This window comes from Podarcis tiliguerta (genome assembly GCF_965153285.1).
Source record: "Podarcis tiliguerta genome assembly, chromosome: 6".
NCBI lineage: Eukaryota > Metazoa > Chordata > Lepidosauria > Squamata > Lacertidae > Podarcis > Podarcis tiliguerta.
This window is the reverse complement of record NC_139539.1, coordinates 47,185,625-47,203,768: the sequence shown is the minus strand read 5'-3', so window position 1 is coordinate 47,203,768 and position 18,144 is coordinate 47,185,625. Positions and strand designations below refer to the sequence as shown.

Sequence of the window (18,144 nt, the reverse complement as noted above, 5' to 3'; positions counted from 1 at the left end):
AAGAGGTGGCAAATTGATCTGTCAGCCTTTTCACGGCCTTTTGGAAAAGAAGAGGAATGGAGCCTGACATAGGTCCCTATCCTCTCAAAGGTGGATATATAAACACCCTATCTAAAGGACATCAGGTATTCTCAATTGGCTCTGCCAAAATAATACACCCTGAACTTGCCCTTTAAGCCATCCTAACCTTATTTTCATCACCAGCCCATAAGGACAGTTGTGAGGCTCGAGAGATGAGGCTATAATGTGATAGTTATTTGCAGTTAAGTTTTCTTTGAATGAACAGCAAAGGCTTTTCAGATCCTTGGGTCTGTGGTGCTGAAGGAAAGGCATTGGTGTCAATCCAGGTTTGCTTTCTTATAGGACTTGGAAATGAATTCATGTTACAAAATTCAGCCTTTACTTGATAATAGCTATAGAAATTGAAAGCATTCTGTCTGTTTATATTGATGTTGACTTACGTATTATCCTTTTGCTGAAAGAGTATTGATTGATTCCAGGTATTATCCTTTTGCTGAAAGAGTATTGATTGATTCCAGGTACCCTTTGTGCTTTGGGGTTGGTGTTCAGACCAGCAATGGAGGTTTGTCCCTATGTGGTTTCGGTGTCTATTCCCTGAACCTCTTGTCACTAAACATGAAAGGAGACCAGCAGAAGGCCAGCATCAAAATAGATTGACTTTCATTCTAGACAGCTTTACTGAGAGGCAAGAGTGGGTCCTCCCCCCCCCCCCAAGTTGTAATTCCATGCAGTGCTGAATATTCCCACTTGATGTCTTCAGACACCTTCAGTGATGCTTCATGTGCCCCTCAAAGCTGGTTATTGTCATAGAGTGGCTCCTGACAATTACCGTATTTTTTGCACCATAACACTCACTTTTTTCCTCCTAAAAAGTAAGGAGAAATGTCTGTGCGTGTTATGGAGGGAATGCCTACGGGTGGCATGCCTACGGATTTTCCTCCTCTAAAAATTACGTGCGTGTTATGGTCGAGTGTGTGTTATAGAGCGAAAAATGCGGTATTTAGTTTGGTGCGTGAGGTGTAGGGGAGACAAGTATGGGAGTATAAAATTATGCATTGTGCAGAGAAAATGGATAGAGGAAAGGTTTTGCACCTTCTCTCATAATACGAGAGTGACACTGAATGTCAAGAGATACAGGACAGATAGAAGGAAGTATTTTGCATACCACATAAACTGCAGTATTTGCTAGCACAAGATGTGGTGATAGCCACCAACCTGGACAGCTTTGGAAGAGAATTAGAGAAGTTCATGAAAGATAAGGCAATCAATGGTTGCTCATCAATATGGCTGCATACTACCTACAGGATCAAAAGCAGCAGGCCATCTGAATAGCAATTGCTAGGGAGCCACAGCAGAACTGGAATATTACCCTCACCTTCTTCTGTTGGCTTACAATAGGCATCCGGTTGGCTGCTGTGAGAAGCAGGATGCCGAACTCAGTTAGCTCTTTGGTATAATCCATCAGGGCTCTTATGTTCTTATCCGTGGTTTTTGTGGCTGATGACTTTCCAAGTATAACAAGGATGTGCAGTGCTCCTAGGAGTGTACATCTTCCCAAGCTCCTGATTGCTGCACATATAAACTCATCTGAATGATGCCCTGCCTGTGTGGCTCATAGCTGTGAGCTGTTTCCATAACCCAGGGATGGGGAATCTGTGGGCTACCAGATGTTGCTGTCTGCCATGAACTAATCTAGAATGTGAATTAGTGGGAAGAAAGTGACTAACGGAGATTTTACAGGAGGTGGCACAAAAGAAGTTTGAGACAAGAAAGTGCATGGTTAAAGAAAGTAGGGGGACATCTTGTAAAGTTGTGCGAGCTCAGTGAATTTTTGGAGTCCCGTAGTGGGTGACCGTAGGTGCAGTTGAGATGCAGAAACGAACAGCAGTGCACAGTTTATTACTGGGCAAAGGAAAGGGAACACCTTGTGCCAGCTCATTCAATAGTGGTCTGAAAAGCACAGGCTTCTCCAGACACAAAAGCCTAGAGGATATAGGAACAGAGATGTCACACCCAGGCCAGAAAGCCTGTTCACCCACCCAGCCCCTGAGAATTCAAAGATCAAGATAAAAGCACCTCTGGCATTCTACATGCAGCAGGAAAAGATGTTGCCACTCCCGCCTTTTAGCTCAGCCAAGTCAAAGTTTGAGAAATTAGAAACCACTGCTATTAGGAGCAGTGGGTTGCATGGAAACTCCTCCTGCATGGGAAAGAAGCAGGATCCCATGTGCTTGCTCCAAGAAAATGGCTTCTTGCAATAAACCTTCCACAGGAAGAAAAAAAAGAAGAAGAGCATAGATCAAATAGCTGAAGTAGCATATATCAAATGTGCAGATAGCCTGTGCTTGCCTGCCACTGTGCAACATGGGTTCCTTCAGGTGACAGCAGGGAGGTTAGGATCAGGGTGATTAAGTCCTAATTCTAAGCAGCTTCCTGTTTTGGAATAAGCAGCTTAAGGTGATGAGATGAGGAAACATACTGTGGCTGCTGAAGAAGACTGAAGGGCAAGCGAAGAAGATAACTGTTGAGAAGTAGAGCTGGGTGGGGAACCTCAGGCCCTTTATCTGGCCCTTGGAATTCCCATCAGACCCATACCTCCTTTCCAGCCTTTCTCTGCACCCTTCCTTGTGCTTTTGACTAGCTGGAATGTGTCCCTGAAGTATGATAGTACTCAATTGCCAGGATGGAGGTGGAGGTGTGTATGTGTAGCAACCTCTTGACTACTGTTCAAGCATCTGATCTGTTGCTCCACCCACTTTGGCCTCTGGCTCCACCCACCACTGAGGGCTGCCCATAAGGCAATGCTGCCCTCAGGCTGAAAAAGCTTCCCTACTCCTGAAAAAGTGAGCACCTAAAGAACACACACTTCTAAGCCAGCACATCTAAAACGCAAATATCTACTGATGTGAGGTAAAATATGAATCAGTCCCAGTGGAAGTTACTATTATGAATCTACTTTGCAGCGGTGAGAAGGCCTCTGTAACTAAGCAAATTTTAAAACATAATTGGGACTATATTGTTGCCTTTTTAAAAATTGCCCACATTGGCTCCAGGTTGCCTCAACTTAGGGCTGTTGGCCGTCATTAGAATTGGAATACCTGTAGGTGGAGGTATGGTTTGATACAAACGTGGAGAGGGGCATTTATAGTGTAATCCTATGCAGAAGTAAATCCTATTGATTTCAATGGGGTTTATTCACAGGAAAGGAGGTATAGGAATGTGGTTCACAAGTGTGCCCTGCTTAGCAAAACCCAGGTACTTCCCTTAAATGAAAACGCTGTCTAGACAACTATCTTGAAGGACTGATTTTTTGTGTTTAGTTCTAGTACAGAAGGGTGAGGAACCTTCCAGAAGTTGTTGGGATTCAACTCCAATACACAGTCTGATTTGGCCCTAGGGGTTGTAATGTACATGGGGTATTTCCAGCTGACAATAAATTCATGCATCATTAATTCAATATGGCAGTAATGCTAGCTCCCATGCAACACCAGCTCCCATGTAACAGAAGTGATGGTGGCCTTGCCCAGAGGGCAATGGTAGCTGATCCTCATTAGGACTGGTAGGGCGGAAGGCAGATGTGCCAACAGTAGGTGGAGCCAGAACCAATGACAGGCAGAGCCACGGCCTGATTGGTTGCACTGAACAAGACAGGCAAGTAGGGGCTGGCTTCAGGGGCAGACTGAGGTGGAGGGGCTATTCCCCATTCGCTCTATTAGACCAGCCTCCATTGCTGAAGGGGGATATCTGTACTCTGGTTTGCTGACCGGGGTTAGCCTAATTGGCACATCAGTAAAGTGCTGAATATAAAAGTAGGGGTGTCAGTTGAGGAGCGGCAGTGGAGATGGTGTCCCTCCCTGATTCCAGGCCACATATTCCGTGGGAGCACCCCCATCTACAAGTTTACTGGGCAGCTTTTTTTTGATCCAGGAGCAAACCTTGGAACCATGCTGTGAACTGCTCCTACGCACCTGCCAGGGGTGATATTCAGCATAGGCCTGGCCTACCTAGAAATTTCAAAGGCTGGTCTTAGTTTACCTAGTCATTGTTGGCTTCAGTATTTAACCTTCTACTTGTGCTGGGTTAACAGACAGCAATAGAAATGTTTAGGAGAGAGAGAGAGAGAGAAAGAGATACTGAGATGGCCTCATCTCTTGTCCTGGGTGCTTAAGGCTGAATGCCAGCCTGTGAGGAACCGCAATTTGTCTGTGGCCTCATATCATCTGTAGGCAGTCTACCTTCTCCTTGAGTTAGATATAATTCCACAACTACTCGATTTTGGAATCTGAAATGGCACCCTAGGATGGAGTTGTGTTTCTTACTACTAGTGATTTCACAAGCAGAATCTAAGAGCTGCCATGACAATCATACAATCAAATTATTGAGTGCATTTAGCATACTAGCTTTCTCTCTGTGTGTGAGAGAGAGGGGGGGAGAGAGGGGGGGAGATGGACAAAAAGAGAGATATCAGTGAGAAATAACCAAGAATAGCCAGGTGAGGATAAGAAAGAATCTTCCTGCCAGGCCACTTTGCCTTCTAAAGAATAGGAACAGTGTACACTGCAAGCACCAAGAGCACAAATCCTTATTAGACTGAAGTTTTGTCTCCTAAACAGTTCGTGCACAATACTGGGAGGAAACCTGAGGCATTTCAGAAATGAAAAATCAAAATATTAAAGCAGCCAGCCAAAATATTAAATCCAGCCTCCACTGGATCAAAGAGCTTCTATGAATGATTGCAATTGGGGGGGGGGCAATGGCTAAAATGTTTTGATTTGAAAGGCAGTTAAATTGAACTTTTAATCTACTCCTTGATGATACCTGATGGGTGCTTATTTTTATATTTTTCATTACAAATATTGTGTATGTGCTTTTAAAATTCTATTTTCCCTCTCTGATTATTTGCGGGGGGTTATTGGGTTGTTCTTGTTTTTATTTTGATTATGCATTTTGTGTTTTTATATTGTGATTTTATCCTGTGAACTGCCCTGAGGCCTGTGGGTATGGGCGGTATATAAATATAATCAATGCTATAATAATAATAATAATAATAATAATAATAGGTGGATACAGAAGGATCTGCTATATGAAAGAGGCTGTGTCGCTAAGCCCAGCATGGGGAGGCCCAGCAGAAAGATTTGGCCTCTATCCAAATCCATTCCCTTGGTAACTTCCTTAGTAATTACCGTATTTTTTGCTCTATAAGAGTCACCTTTTCCCTCCTAAAAAGTTAGGGGAAATGTTTGTGTGTCTTATGGAGTGAATGCAGGCTCGCAGCTGTCCCAGAAGCCAGAACAGCAAGAGGGATTTCTGCTTTCGCTGTGCAGCAATCCCTCTTGTTGTTCTGGCTTCTGAGATTCAGAATATTTTTTTTCTTGTTTTTCTCCTCCAAAAATTATGTGCGTCTTGTGGTCTGGTGCGTCTTACAGAGCGAAAAATACGGTACTTTGCCTCTTTATTCTTAATGCATGTCGTAGGAACACTCCCAGCATTTCCTCTTTTGCTTTCTTGCATGACATCCTGGAAATGGCACAATCTATACCCTTTTGCAAGGAATGCTGCATTACCAAAGGCTTTCTACTTATAGAGACTGACGTAGTTGCACGGGGGGTGGGGGTGGGGGTGGGGACCAGATTCCTCCAACTGTCTGCACTGTTCCTTTAACATGCATCCCCTGAGAGGCTCGCATAATGCTTTCTGTTCCAGCAATAACTGAAACATATTTAACACTTTATTAGCAAGGCTGTGTCTTCTTCCGTGCAAGATCTTTTCAAAAAATCAACATCAGCATCTTTAGTAGATACTCCAAGAAGCACACAATGCTGCTCAGATCCGAACTATTTTAGATTTTAAAAGTTTTTGGTGTTTTTTTTAAGAAAAAAAATGTTTACCCCAGCATAACTGCAGCAAGACACAAGTAGACAGGGCATTGTCTCTCTCTAAAACAAAACAAAACAAAACAAAACAAAACAAAACAAAACAAAAGCCTCAAGATAAACATGGAAAGTATCTGTGTCCAAGAGTATATTCCCTAGTGGAAGATTTGCAACAAACATCCCAAGTCATTGGCGCCCCTTTTCATGTCCTTTAGATGTCCTTGTATAGCCAGAGAGTGTAAAGTGCATTTCTTTCAATTTCCATATTGAATGCAACAAAAACAATTTATCAATAAAATTATCTCTTTCGGAATGGTATTTCTAAGTTCCAGTTGTTTGGTGGATTTCTCCATGAGAGTTGCCACCCAGACCTGCACAGCCACATTTCCAAAGAGATGTACTCTAAAGTCTTGCACTTATTTCAAGCTCTAAAAAAACCCCATACAAATAATTAACTGCTCCCACTCTCTTTTCTCATCAATGAAATAGACACGACTGGTCAGACTGGCAAACAACAGCAGCTCTTTCATTGGCCTATGAAGGAAAAAAGCAGGCATTTTCTAGTTAGTAGTTGGAGCAGTGATTTTGTGCTTAGCAGTTTGCATCAAGAGGCTTTACACATTACATTTTCAGCAGGGACACGTTACATGTTCCTGGTAACTCCTTGCTCTTCTAATCTGTTGTAATTACAGTGGTACCTCGGGTTAAGTACTTATTTCGTTCCGGAGGTCCGTTCTTAACCTGAAACTGTTCTTAACCTGAAGCACCACTTTAGCTAATGGGGCCTCCTGCTGCCGCCGCACTGCCAGAGCACGATTTCTGTTCTCATCCTGAAGCGAAGTTCTTAACCCGAGGTACTATTTCTGGGTTAGCAGAGTCTGTAACCTGAAGCATATGTAACCTGAGGTACCACTGTAGTGTATACACCATTTTAGAGAGAGAGAAATGTAGCTTCTTCAAGTGTTAGTTTCAACTCATATATGGTACAGATCTGTAACATTTAACTGCAAAAACAGAAAGGCTGCTGAGGGGCAGGTTCCATTTTATAATAGTTTCACATATTTTTGTTTCAACTCCCTGCAAATAAAAAGACTAGGAAATTAGTCTGAGGGATTCAAAGCCAATCTGTTCCTTACTGTGCTAGTTTTCAGTTAGCAGGGATTGTGTGGGTGTTTTTAACACAGGAGAACATTAAATCATTGAATCCCCACCTATAATCTGAAGCAACAAAACCGTTTCTACCTTAGAACATTAGATTGTAACTACGGAAGAGAATGGAGGGGGTCAAGGATTGAAGGAAAACTGAAACAGGTATATTCTTATTCCTTAGCAAATATTCTAAAATATATTGAAGTTTAGGAGGGAGAGAAAAATGTGAGCTAACTTGTCCTCTGTTCATAGTCCCTACCTGTGGAATCTTAATTGAGAGCATGTTGAAACTCTGCAAAGGAATTCTATGGAGGATAGCATTTTAAACTTTGTTGTGCTACGCTGTAAGGCTAGGAAGGAAAGACGGGGAGGGAGGAGAGGGGGAATGGAAGCAAGACTAACACCATATCTTCTGAAACCATTTGCCACATCATTCTCCTGCATGTGTGGATTAGGCCCAATCAATAAAGTAGTCTTTCAGAATGATTTCATAGGGAGAGAAAAAATATTACTGGTGCATATTAATGGTTGATGTAGAAATAATATATGAAGGAGTCAGGTCCAACAGCAACAGGCTTTACTTCAGTTATAAATAAAGTTGTAGACAGGTCTTCAACTTGAACTAGGAATGCTTCAGCATTCAGGGTAGGATGTCTTTTAATAGGCCAGGGCTCCTCTTTGGGATGTATCTCAAGACACACCAAACAATGCACACACCACCCTGCTTATATTACTAAGGAAGCCTTTGCCCTCCTAGATATCTGGGACTGGACTTCAATGCTGGGTTGAACCTCAGTTACTTCACAAAGAATGGGGTGTGTGGTATTGCCAAAATGCAGGGTAATAGTGAGCAACAACACCTCTTGCAGCATGTCTCAAGCTCTTTGGGCTGTTGAGTTTGCTAGCCTATGCTCCTGTTCCCCACAATGCATAATTTCCTCTCCCCCCCTCCCCAACCATGATGCCCACCTTACATCCCTTACATCGCTTTCAAAATCTCAAGTTAAAAATCTGAATTAGGTGCACAAAATTGCAAAACACCACCTTTCAGAAAGCCAGCTGGATATAAGCACAAATGAAGTGTGCCAATTTGACCTATCTAATGTCACCTGCAGTTTCTAAAGCTCCTGTATACTGCCGTATCATTTACCCTAGGTGTTGCTTAAGAAGGTGTGCAGCTATCTTGCTCAAGCAACTAACTGTCTACGTGAGTAGTCCATCCATATGTGCATCAGAGGAGGAGGTGGTGATCACTGATGTTCCTCCACAAACACGAAGCCACATGTCCCCTCTGATCTTATGTCACCCATATGAATAGGCCACGGGCATTTATTTGCATGAGTAAGCCTGGTGACCTAACGTCTGAACTGGGGAACTTGGCAATGGAAAGACATTCCAGTAAGAAAATATAAAATAGTTAAGTGCCAAGACAAAACGACCCCTGTCTTTTTGCATAGTGATCTGCGTGTGTATCTTTCCCCATATTCTGCCATTAATCTGTTTCCTTTTACTTCTTCCAGGTGCTGGAGAGTCAGGCAAGAGTACAATTGTCAAACAGATGAAGTGAGTATTGCCTTCTAGACTGGGGACCAAGAGCCCTAAAAACAGGGGCGTCCTTCAGCCCTTTCCTCCTGCGCTGCTATCCCACACCAACCCAGAGTAGCACATTTAGAGGCTGTTGTTGGCAACCGGACTGAGCTGGGACAAATAACTTAAACAGATTATGGAAGGCTTAAAACACAAATAAAAATAGCATTTAGTTAAAAGCAAGCTAGGGCAACATGGAATAACTGCTTGCTTCACAAGCTGATCCTGAGCAGGATAAGGAAGAAATAATGCTTTATATGCTATAGCACAGAGATGGGGAACCTATTGCCCTCTAGATGTTGCTGGACTACAACTCCCATCATCCCTGACTATTGGCCATGCTGACTGGGACTAATGGGAATTGTAGTCCACAACATATGGAGGGCACCAGATCCCCAGTTCCTGCTATAGCGGATTCATTGACTAATTTACATTAATTTCCCTGCACATGGTTTTAGTAATCCTCATAATAATAAGCCTGCAATAAAGGCTGTTGACAAAGTCCATAATGTCAGATTTCTAAGCCCTGTGGCTTATGAACTGACAAACAAACAGCAAAAGATGAATGCAGTTCTGTTACTCTTCCTTTAGTAGCCTTTAGTATTCCCTGGGATACTCAAAACTTTCTGGGAACTTAGATTTAACACAAGAGTGAAAGTGCAAACCATACAGGAAGAGGCATCTTAAACTATAGCAGTAACCAATGTGACTACACCCACACCCACACCCACCTACCCTACTCATGAATTCCAACAATAGAAAAGTGACCTACAAACTTAACGGCCATCATTTTAATACACAGGCCTTCAGTGAAAGGGCATCTAATTATATATCATGAGGCATCTTGGCAACATTTTCCTACAAATCCTTTATAGGTGATGACCTTATACATCATATCTGTCCATGTATCTAGGACTTAACAGCCTTCACATTCAAGTAACATACAAATAAAACTCAAGGCCTTTCAATGCACAATTAATGGGAGCCATTTATTGTTACGGGAAAATGTCAAAACTGCTGCCCCATGGGGTACAATCAGGCATGGGGCAAAATGTGTTCTTCACCCAGACATGCTCATCTCAGCCAATGTGGTTTGGGGCAGGTATTACTCTGTGATGTCTTAGATTATGGTCCTTTTAAAAAACTTTCTTCCCCCAATGCAAATAGATGCCATTTATTATGCATCTCTATAAAATGGGTAGAACTTCTCAAGAAGATCCAGAGTGGTTATTTCATCTATGGCGACTGTTCCCTCTCCCCCGCCCCCCTTCTTACCCAGGATTATCCATCAAGATGGTTACACGGAAGAAGAATGTTTGGAGTTCAAAGCAGTTATTTATGGCAACATCTTGCAGTCCATCTTGGCCATCATCAGAGCCATGACCACCCTGGGGATTGATTATGCGGATTCAAGCCGAGCGGTCAGTATCCTTGTGCATGACAGCAGCATGTTTTCGTTGAGCGAATGAGGATCTCTGGGAAAGGGGAGGGCCAAGGCATTTGCAGCTACAATGTGGCTGATGTGCTAAAAAGGGACCTGCTATTAAAGTTTATTTGTGTTCAAGGTCAATATGTATAATCATACAAAAGGAATGCCATTGCCGCTAGATACGTTTCCTATCTTTATTTCCATGGGATGTTCTGAATAAAAAATAGGTAGGCAAGGACAGGTGGAATATCCAAGCACCAGAACAGTAAGAGTTAGTGTAACTGTGATCTCAGTGCACTGGGCCGCACACTTCATAAGATATCAAAAAGAGATAGATTTGGGCTTCAGCCTCAAGTCGAAGCAGCTATGGGATGATGCCACCTGGTGGCTAAAGACCACTTTTCAAGAGCAGTAGCCATAGATTCACCGGAGCTGATTCATAGAAGGGCTGTAACTCAGCAGTACAGCATCTGGTTTGCATGCAGAAGGTCCCCAGCATCCCTGGAATGGGTTGGGAAAGATTCTCTTGTATGAGATACAGGTGAGGGCACTGCCAGTCAGTGCAGTCAATTCGGAGAGAGATGAACAGCTGGTCTATAAGGCAGCTTCCTTCGCTCCTAGAATTATGGTGTCAGAATAAGACCTCCAGTGGTACCTAGGCTGTGGCCATGGTTGCACTTTACCTTCTCCTACCTAACACCATTAATGGTGAGAATCAAAGTACTTACTGAAAAAGGTAAGAGTGAGAGTGTGCTGGGATACCACCCAACGCATGATGTTTCTGGAAAGATGCCATGTTGGAGCAGATCACCACACAGAAGGTGCCAAGATGGTAGCACATACACCTGCATCCATGTGAGTAATACTGTAATGTGGAAGGACAGACCAGCTTTCCCCCTACATGTTACAGCTTAAATCATCCCCAGCAGATCCTTACTGTATTTGCACCTTCTCAAAATACTTCACAAGAAATGCTCAACTTGAGAAACCATCGACCAACCATAGGAGGTTTTTTGTTGTTTTTTAAATCTCCAGACCAAAGTTGATTTGTTGCAATTTGGACTTTTTCTTCACTTGTCAATAATGGCCCTGGGAAACAAGTGTTCCTGCTTTTTTTTAATGCATTATTGTCCTCTGATTTGATGCATGCCCAATAAGAAGACCTCTGCAAAGTCAGAAAGGAGGAAATTATGAAGTGCCCAAACTGTGCGGTTAAAAACAGGTTGTGAGGGTGAAAAATACAAACACTTGACTATGAGGTTCTGCCATACCCTTGTCACCAAGGAAACCACAGTCTCCTTACAGGCTTTGTATCTTTACAGGATGAGGGGCGACAGCTGTTCAACTTGGCTGACTCCATCGAAGAAGGAACCATGCCTCCAGAGCTAGTGGACTGTATAACCAAACTCTGGAAGGATGCAGGTGTTCAGGCCTGCTTTGAGCGAGCCGCTGAGTACCAGCTCAATGACTCTGCCGCCTAGTAAGTTGGTCCCTGTGGAAGCATATTGGGGAGGGGAGAGGCAATATTGCCAGCACAAGGGGTTGTGGCAGGGAGACTTCAGAGAGAGAGAGACTGCCATGCATTTATATAGTACATTTCAGCTTTAGCTAGTGCCCTCCAGATATTTTTTGACTACAAATCCCATCAGCCCCAAACATATGTAGTACACAAAGCAAATGAACTTGCCCTGTCAGGCTTCTCCATCTTTTGAAATGCAGCAAGCTTCTGCAGATCACTTCTTTCCTTGTGCCTTACCATAGCGTTCCATTCAATGTTGCACAAGAGCTCTACTTGTACAACTAGACTTTTCCCTCCTCCTCTCTCCCCATGCTTTGGAAGGACCCCCAATCCTCCAGAGCAGATCTTGAGGATGGAGAGGGTGGGGATGGAGATGGAAGAGTAAGCTCCGTTGTGCAAGCGGAAGTCTAATGTGGGAATGCAACAGGAACCCTGTATGCAACCCACGATCTCCAAGCCGGTAGTCCCCTTCCCATAGATGCTAAGCAGCACGGGAGTCACTTCCCTGCAGAGAGACCCCACACCACTGGAGAGCAGGTGTGAATGCAGCAACATGGGTAAGACTAGTCATTTAAGTCTTTTGCACCTCACTGGCACTCGACAGGGTTGAAATCCACCATTTGGCTGGGCTGTTCATACTTCCCAGGAGTGTGGGATCATCTCACAGGAAAGAGGCTCCCATGCAATTGGCGAGTACGGATAAGAGAGGTGACCCCACCCAACATGTGTGTTAAGATGCTCTTTGCTTGAAGTGAAAAAGAACAAGAGCATGACAAATGGTCCCTAGTCTGCAGACCTCCAGTGCCCCATCACTAGTGCTCCAGGGTGCTCTGCAATTGTGCCACCACAACCAAGCCTTCTAACAATGCAGCTGGAAGCTTAGGGCAGGTTAGATGTGCACTGCCTATTTGCTTTCTGCCGTACACTTCTTAGGGCAGTTTAGGGCCTGGGGAACCAAAAGCGCTGGCTGTGCCCACAGTAAATATAATGGCTGCCAATTTCCTTGTGGAGCAATTGACCAGGAGCCATCCCTTTCTATTTTTGCTAGCTTTGTTGGCGGACGTTTGAAACAAACAGAGGTCTATCCTAGCCATGACCGAAGGGCTGGCAAAAGCAAACAGCTGCAAATTTAAACAGATCCAACCAAATACAACAGCCTAATAAACTGCAAATTAGTAACCCACAACAATTGCACAATTCTTGCAGTACCTTAGAGAAGCAGAGAGCCCTGGTAAATGTTTGCATGTGTTCTAAGCCACTGCATTAGCAGAGACAGTATTGCTGCCCGAGTCCTCTTTAACCTGTTACTCTCCATTTTTGTAGAAGCAGAACATTTTGAACTGAGTTCCCAGCTGCTCACATATGGTTTTCTGTGCATATGAGTATAATCACCTAACACTTCCAACCACTTGGATCTAGACAAGTCAAGGGTAATTACGTTCAGCCAAAAGGATGTAGTGGTCCGATCCTGCAAGATCTGGGTTCAACACCTTGCTAAGTCATGAAGACTCCAGATGGCTTTGGGGAAGAGTCACTCGGCTTCAGCTTCCCATCTGGAAAATGGGGAATACAAATAGTGACTTGCCTCCCCAATTTGTGAGGATGAACAATTTATTACAAAGCCCCCACATGTGCTGTAGACATTACAGCATTACGTCTCCATTTCCTTCTGCAGCTACCTGAACCAACTGGATAGGATATGTGCTCCCGGCTACCTCCCCAACGAACAGGATGTATTGCGATCACGAGTTAAGACCACAGGTATCATAGAGACAAAGTTTGGTGTCAAAGACCTCAACTTCAGGTGAGAAAGAAAACCCTTCTAGGTAGCCCTCCTTGTTCTTTATTCAATCACAGCACATTCCGTGTTCCATCTGCCAAATGGCAACATGGATAAACTCTGTTTATCTTAAAGATTGTCTCCTCCTGTATATGCCTGTGTACAGAGTATACTGTGCTTTATTCTCATGTGTGAAGTCCTACTCACTGCGCCACTACAGCACAGAAGTGTAGCAGGGCCTTCTTAGTTGTGTCCCCTTACTCTTACGGGATGCCCTTCCCAAGGAAGCCTGCGTGGCCCCATCACTGAGTGCCCTCAGTTCTCAAAATGGTCTGTGGCTTCTATGATTTTTATATTTACTGTCTCTCTGCAGCAACCATAGGAGTTATTTCCCCTTTTAATTGACCTCAGCTTGATTTTTGTTGGTGGAGCTATTCTACATATTCTGTTTTGCTACTTTTAGCCCTCTGATTTCACTTTGGACATTTACTGTTTCAATGGTTGCTTGTTAGCTATTTCCCTGAAGATCAAAAGGGATATACATTTTTCTAAATAAATATTTTGCCAATCTGTGTCAGTTTTACATTTCTGGTATTCATGTTTCTGTCTGAATTGTTGCATTATACCTCTGGCCTGATGAACGGTAAAATATTCACCTGTTGTGAGTTCCAATGATATGTTCATTTAAAGCTACAATGCTGAGGAATGACTCCTCCCTTCTAGCATGCTGTTTCAAATGGTTACCTTTGAAAATAAATATCATAATCACGACTCTTCTTTCTGCAGGATGTTTGATGTAGGTGGGCAGCGGTCTGAGCGCAAAAAGTGGATCCACTGCTTCGAAGGGGTGACCTGTATCATCTTCTGTGGAGCTCTCAGTGCTTATGACATGGTGCTGGTAGAAGATGATGAAGTGGTATGTTTTCTCGCTCAAACTCTTATGAGATTAATTATCGCTCCACAAACATGCCTGCATCCGCTTTGAAATCCAACAACCACCACAACAGCTCCCCTGTCCCACAGAATAAAAAATAACGCCAGGATCTTACCCTTACTTACATAAAGAGCCTGCCAAAAGTTGTTTTTGAGTAGAGCAGGGAGGAAAATTAGGGTCTTGGGGGAACTAGTAGTTTGTTTCCAAATTGTGCTGCTCTGATGCAAATCCAGGAAGCATTGGCTTAACCCCTGCCTGAAAATAAATATGTCTCTGTGAGCATACATCCTAGAACCAGTTGATTCCAATCCTTCCTGTGCCTGGGGTTGGTAGAAGCCTCCAATTTACATCAATGGTGACATCAAAGGCAGGGCAGGCTTTTCAAGGCACAGGAAGGGTAAGAATTTTACCCCTAGTTTTACTAAGAATTCCTCCTGAAAACCCCAACGATTCTGAAAGGAGAAGTATACATCACAAACACTTCCCTATTGCTGGAAGACCTATAGGTCAAATGCTGTTGAACTGTATTTCTCTGAATCCTTCTAAGGGAAAAGGAAATTCTATTACTTTCGCCAGTAGAACTGGGCTGCAGGAAATCTTACCAAAAGGAAGACATAGAAGTTGTGCCAAAAAAAGTGCATCAGCTATACAGCCCTCCCCCCTGCCCCCAGTTGATCATAGGCTTTCCATCAAGACTAACTAAAATAAGAGAAGGAAGCAATAGATGATTTACCCTACCATAAGCAAATTTAGTCGCCAAGCACAAAAGGAAAAAAGCAGCATGTCTGCAGCAACTGTCCACTGAAAGGAGGGAATCCAAGCTTGTTTTGCAGCCTGTTCCATACTCTGTAATTAAAAGGATCAAAACCTTATAGATGCAGTGCTTTCTAACTTATTTATATCGCTGAGAGAGAAAAACAACACAGGAGTTAGAACTTTGGCTAAGAAGAGTAGGCCAATACTGGTAAGACAGTAGATTAATGCCACAGCAACAGCAGTATTTTATAATGTGGGTGTGTTTTTAAACCCCAAAGCTCAAGGGCATTTAGGAAAAACCCATCTATTACAATTAGATTAACCAAGAGAGGCAAGTACATAGATGCATCAACCACTGAGCCAAACAGCTCCAGTATAGACTTGCTCCAATTTCAGTTTAAGAACAAGAACAAACCTGTGCAGAAAATGCCATGACACATGTACAAACATTGCTTCTTTTGCTTGGTCACCTCCCATTTGACTTCACAATAAATGGACGTTTTAAAATTCTGCCTTTCAACATTGTTCTACGCAACTTTTACATTTAGAGTTGCATCCCAAGCTGCAGGAATGGAATGGATTATCTGCTCAGACCACAGGACTTCTCCTTCCCCTGTAACTCCCTGCTCATCCTCAGGGCACACAAAAGAGGCTATAAGGGGAATGTTTTGGAAGTAATTGAGAAGCATTTGGGGGTAATGGTCAAGTATTGTGTCTAGAAGCATACCCTACGGATAGAATGAACAGATGTTTTACGCAAAGTCTTTGAGCTTGCTTGAACGGTGTGGTCTTCCCCTCTAGAACCGCATGCATGAATCCTTGCATCTGTTCAACAGTATATGCAATCACAAGTTCTTTGCTGCCACCTCCATTATTCTCTTCCTGAACAAGAAGGACCTCTTTGAGGAAAAGATCAAGAAAGTACATCTCAGCATTTGTTTCCCAGATTATGATGGTGAGTTGGTCGGCCGTTTCCTCCTTACAGTAGCCAGTCATCAAGAGCCAAGAACTGCTTCACATATGATGTAGAAACACACACTAAACATGGGTGACACATCATGTGCCATCTCTGACCCACTTCCTCCTCTGCTATAGGAAAGGAGGACCCAACAAGCATCCCCTCCTCTGGCAGGAGACTGCATTGGATCAAAAGCCCTTTTCTGAATGAGAAACTCTCCAATAAGCTATGCCTCTTTCAGCAACATTTATAGCCTCTTCCTTGTTTCTCTTACGCACACAGGTCCCAATACCTTTGAAGATGCAGGCAACTACATCAAGCTTCAGTTCCTCGATCTGAACATGAGAAAAGATGTGAAAGAAATTTACAGTCACATGACTTGTGCCACAGACACGCAGAACGTCAAATTTGTATTTGACGCAGTCACGGATGTCATCATCAAAGAGAACCTCAAGGACTGTGGCCTCTTCTAAGACTCCAGCTTTTTAAGAAGGTAATTTCCATTCTAAGGAACATAATCAACAATAGTAGTCCTCCTATGGAAGAGACTGGTGAATGGGTATCTTTAGCACTCACTTAATTCACAGAGCTGCTCCTGTAAATTTAAAACCACACTTAACCTTGCATTTGAGTTTACTCCAGCAGCCCAAGCTCACCAATGTTCCTTCAACAAAAAACAAAAACCACTTATTTTAGCAGTTATCCTTAGCTCCCCCAAAAGTGCAGCAAGTTTTGACTTTGATGTTAATTCATTTTTAGTAAGAATTTACTGTTCATTGCAAGAATTTGGAAAATGTTTCTGAATAGGGAGAGCTAACCATAAATTCTGAGGCAATTCCCATGCAGATGAATCAGACTGCCCCCCACTACAAAGTGTAGCAACTACATCCGAGTATTTATAATGTAGATCAGCCTAAATGAGAAATAAAATCATTAGCAACCTGACAATATAATTTGTCTCATGTGTTTATGTATTTGTGTAGAAGTATTTTGTGGTGTTGCAGGATCTAAATGTCATGTTACGTTGTATCTAATTTCTCTAAATGCTTTCTCGCCTTCTTCGTCAATTAGGAAAAAGGACTTGCAGTTAGCTTCACTGTTCTGCTTGAGCAGAGCCAACGGAGTAAATAAAAGCCACTCAAAGAGTCCACATTTTTCTATAACCTACCCATGGCACAAACTGTATACTTCCAAGAACATGCCACCAAAAGGGCATGAAGGAACAAAAGCTAAGAGCCTCCCATCTCTAAGCCATTTTCTTTGGTAGTTTTCCTCCTTTCTGAAATTCTCGGCAATCTGTAAACCCTGACGACAACTTGAAAGAGAGCCAACACAATCTTGTCTGCAAACAATGAATCATGCGATACACTGGACGTTTGTGTGTGCATACAACTGAGATCTTTAAAAAGCATCAACCTTCTGTGGGAACGACACAATCAGTGCTTTTGTGGATTCTTCAGCAGAACTTCCTTATCTATAAATGGTCTGGTGATTCTCAATGAAAATCCTAAAGGGTTGAATGTGCAAGTCCAACAATTTCTAGATTACACATGAAATCTAATTATCAGTGTGCAAATTAACCAGGAAAGTTAAGTAACATTTTTCAAACCTTTCAAGTAGATCAGTTTCAGTTCTTTGGAACTGGTGCAATTTGTCCCTACAGCCTTAAGTAAATAATTCATTTTCTTTCTAGTATCCAGGTTTCCCCATACTAGAAGGCCTGGTGAACTTAAGACTGATTTTCTTTCTCTATACCAACTCACCCCACTGAGTACAGCAGTACTGATCCCAACCCATTGCTTTACCGCTTGCTGTGAGACAATTGCTCTTGCTGTCTCTCTGGTCCCCGATGGAAAGAGGTCACAGCAATGTGTACAAGCAACCTATTGACATCACAGAGTCAGAAAACTTCTCCACAACATAGGAAATAGAAAGAAAACATACAAACTGGAAATTGTGACGTCAGGATTTTCACTCTGCTATTTAGCACTGTATCGTTCTTGATGATTTGTAAATAAGTCGTATGTTACTGTAGACAGGATTCTCTTTGTTATCAATATTTACTTCAGAGAATGGCTTAGGCAGCTACAACTGAATGTAGAACATTCGAAAATAAAGAAACGTGCATTAAAAATGTG

At 42.9% G+C, this 18,144-nt stretch overlaps 1 protein-coding gene across 3 annotated transcripts in view; it reads left to right on the top strand.

Moving 5' to 3' along the window:
- GNAT2 (G protein subunit alpha transducin 2) overlaps window positions 1-18,144 on the top strand; it is a 30,496-nt gene extending 12,352 nt beyond the window's left edge. For all 3 annotated transcript variants that reach the window (XM_083445872.1, XM_083445871.1, XM_083445870.1), the window contains 8 exons: window positions 8,564-8,606; window positions 9,910-10,051; window positions 11,382-11,539; window positions 13,254-13,382; window positions 14,145-14,274; window positions 15,850-16,003; window positions 16,289-16,499; window positions 17,078-18,144. In XM_083445872.1, the coding sequence (XP_083301998.1) occupies window positions 8,602-8,606; window positions 9,910-10,051; window positions 11,382-11,539; window positions 13,254-13,382; window positions 14,145-14,274; window positions 15,850-16,003; window positions 16,289-16,479 (909 nt within the window). In that variant the 5' untranslated portion in view covers window positions 8,564-8,601 and the 3' untranslated portion in view covers window positions 16,480-16,499; window positions 17,078-18,144. The remainder of the gene's footprint in view (window positions 1-8,563; window positions 8,607-9,909; window positions 10,052-11,381; window positions 11,540-13,253; window positions 13,383-14,144; window positions 14,275-15,849; window positions 16,004-16,288; window positions 16,500-17,077) is intronic.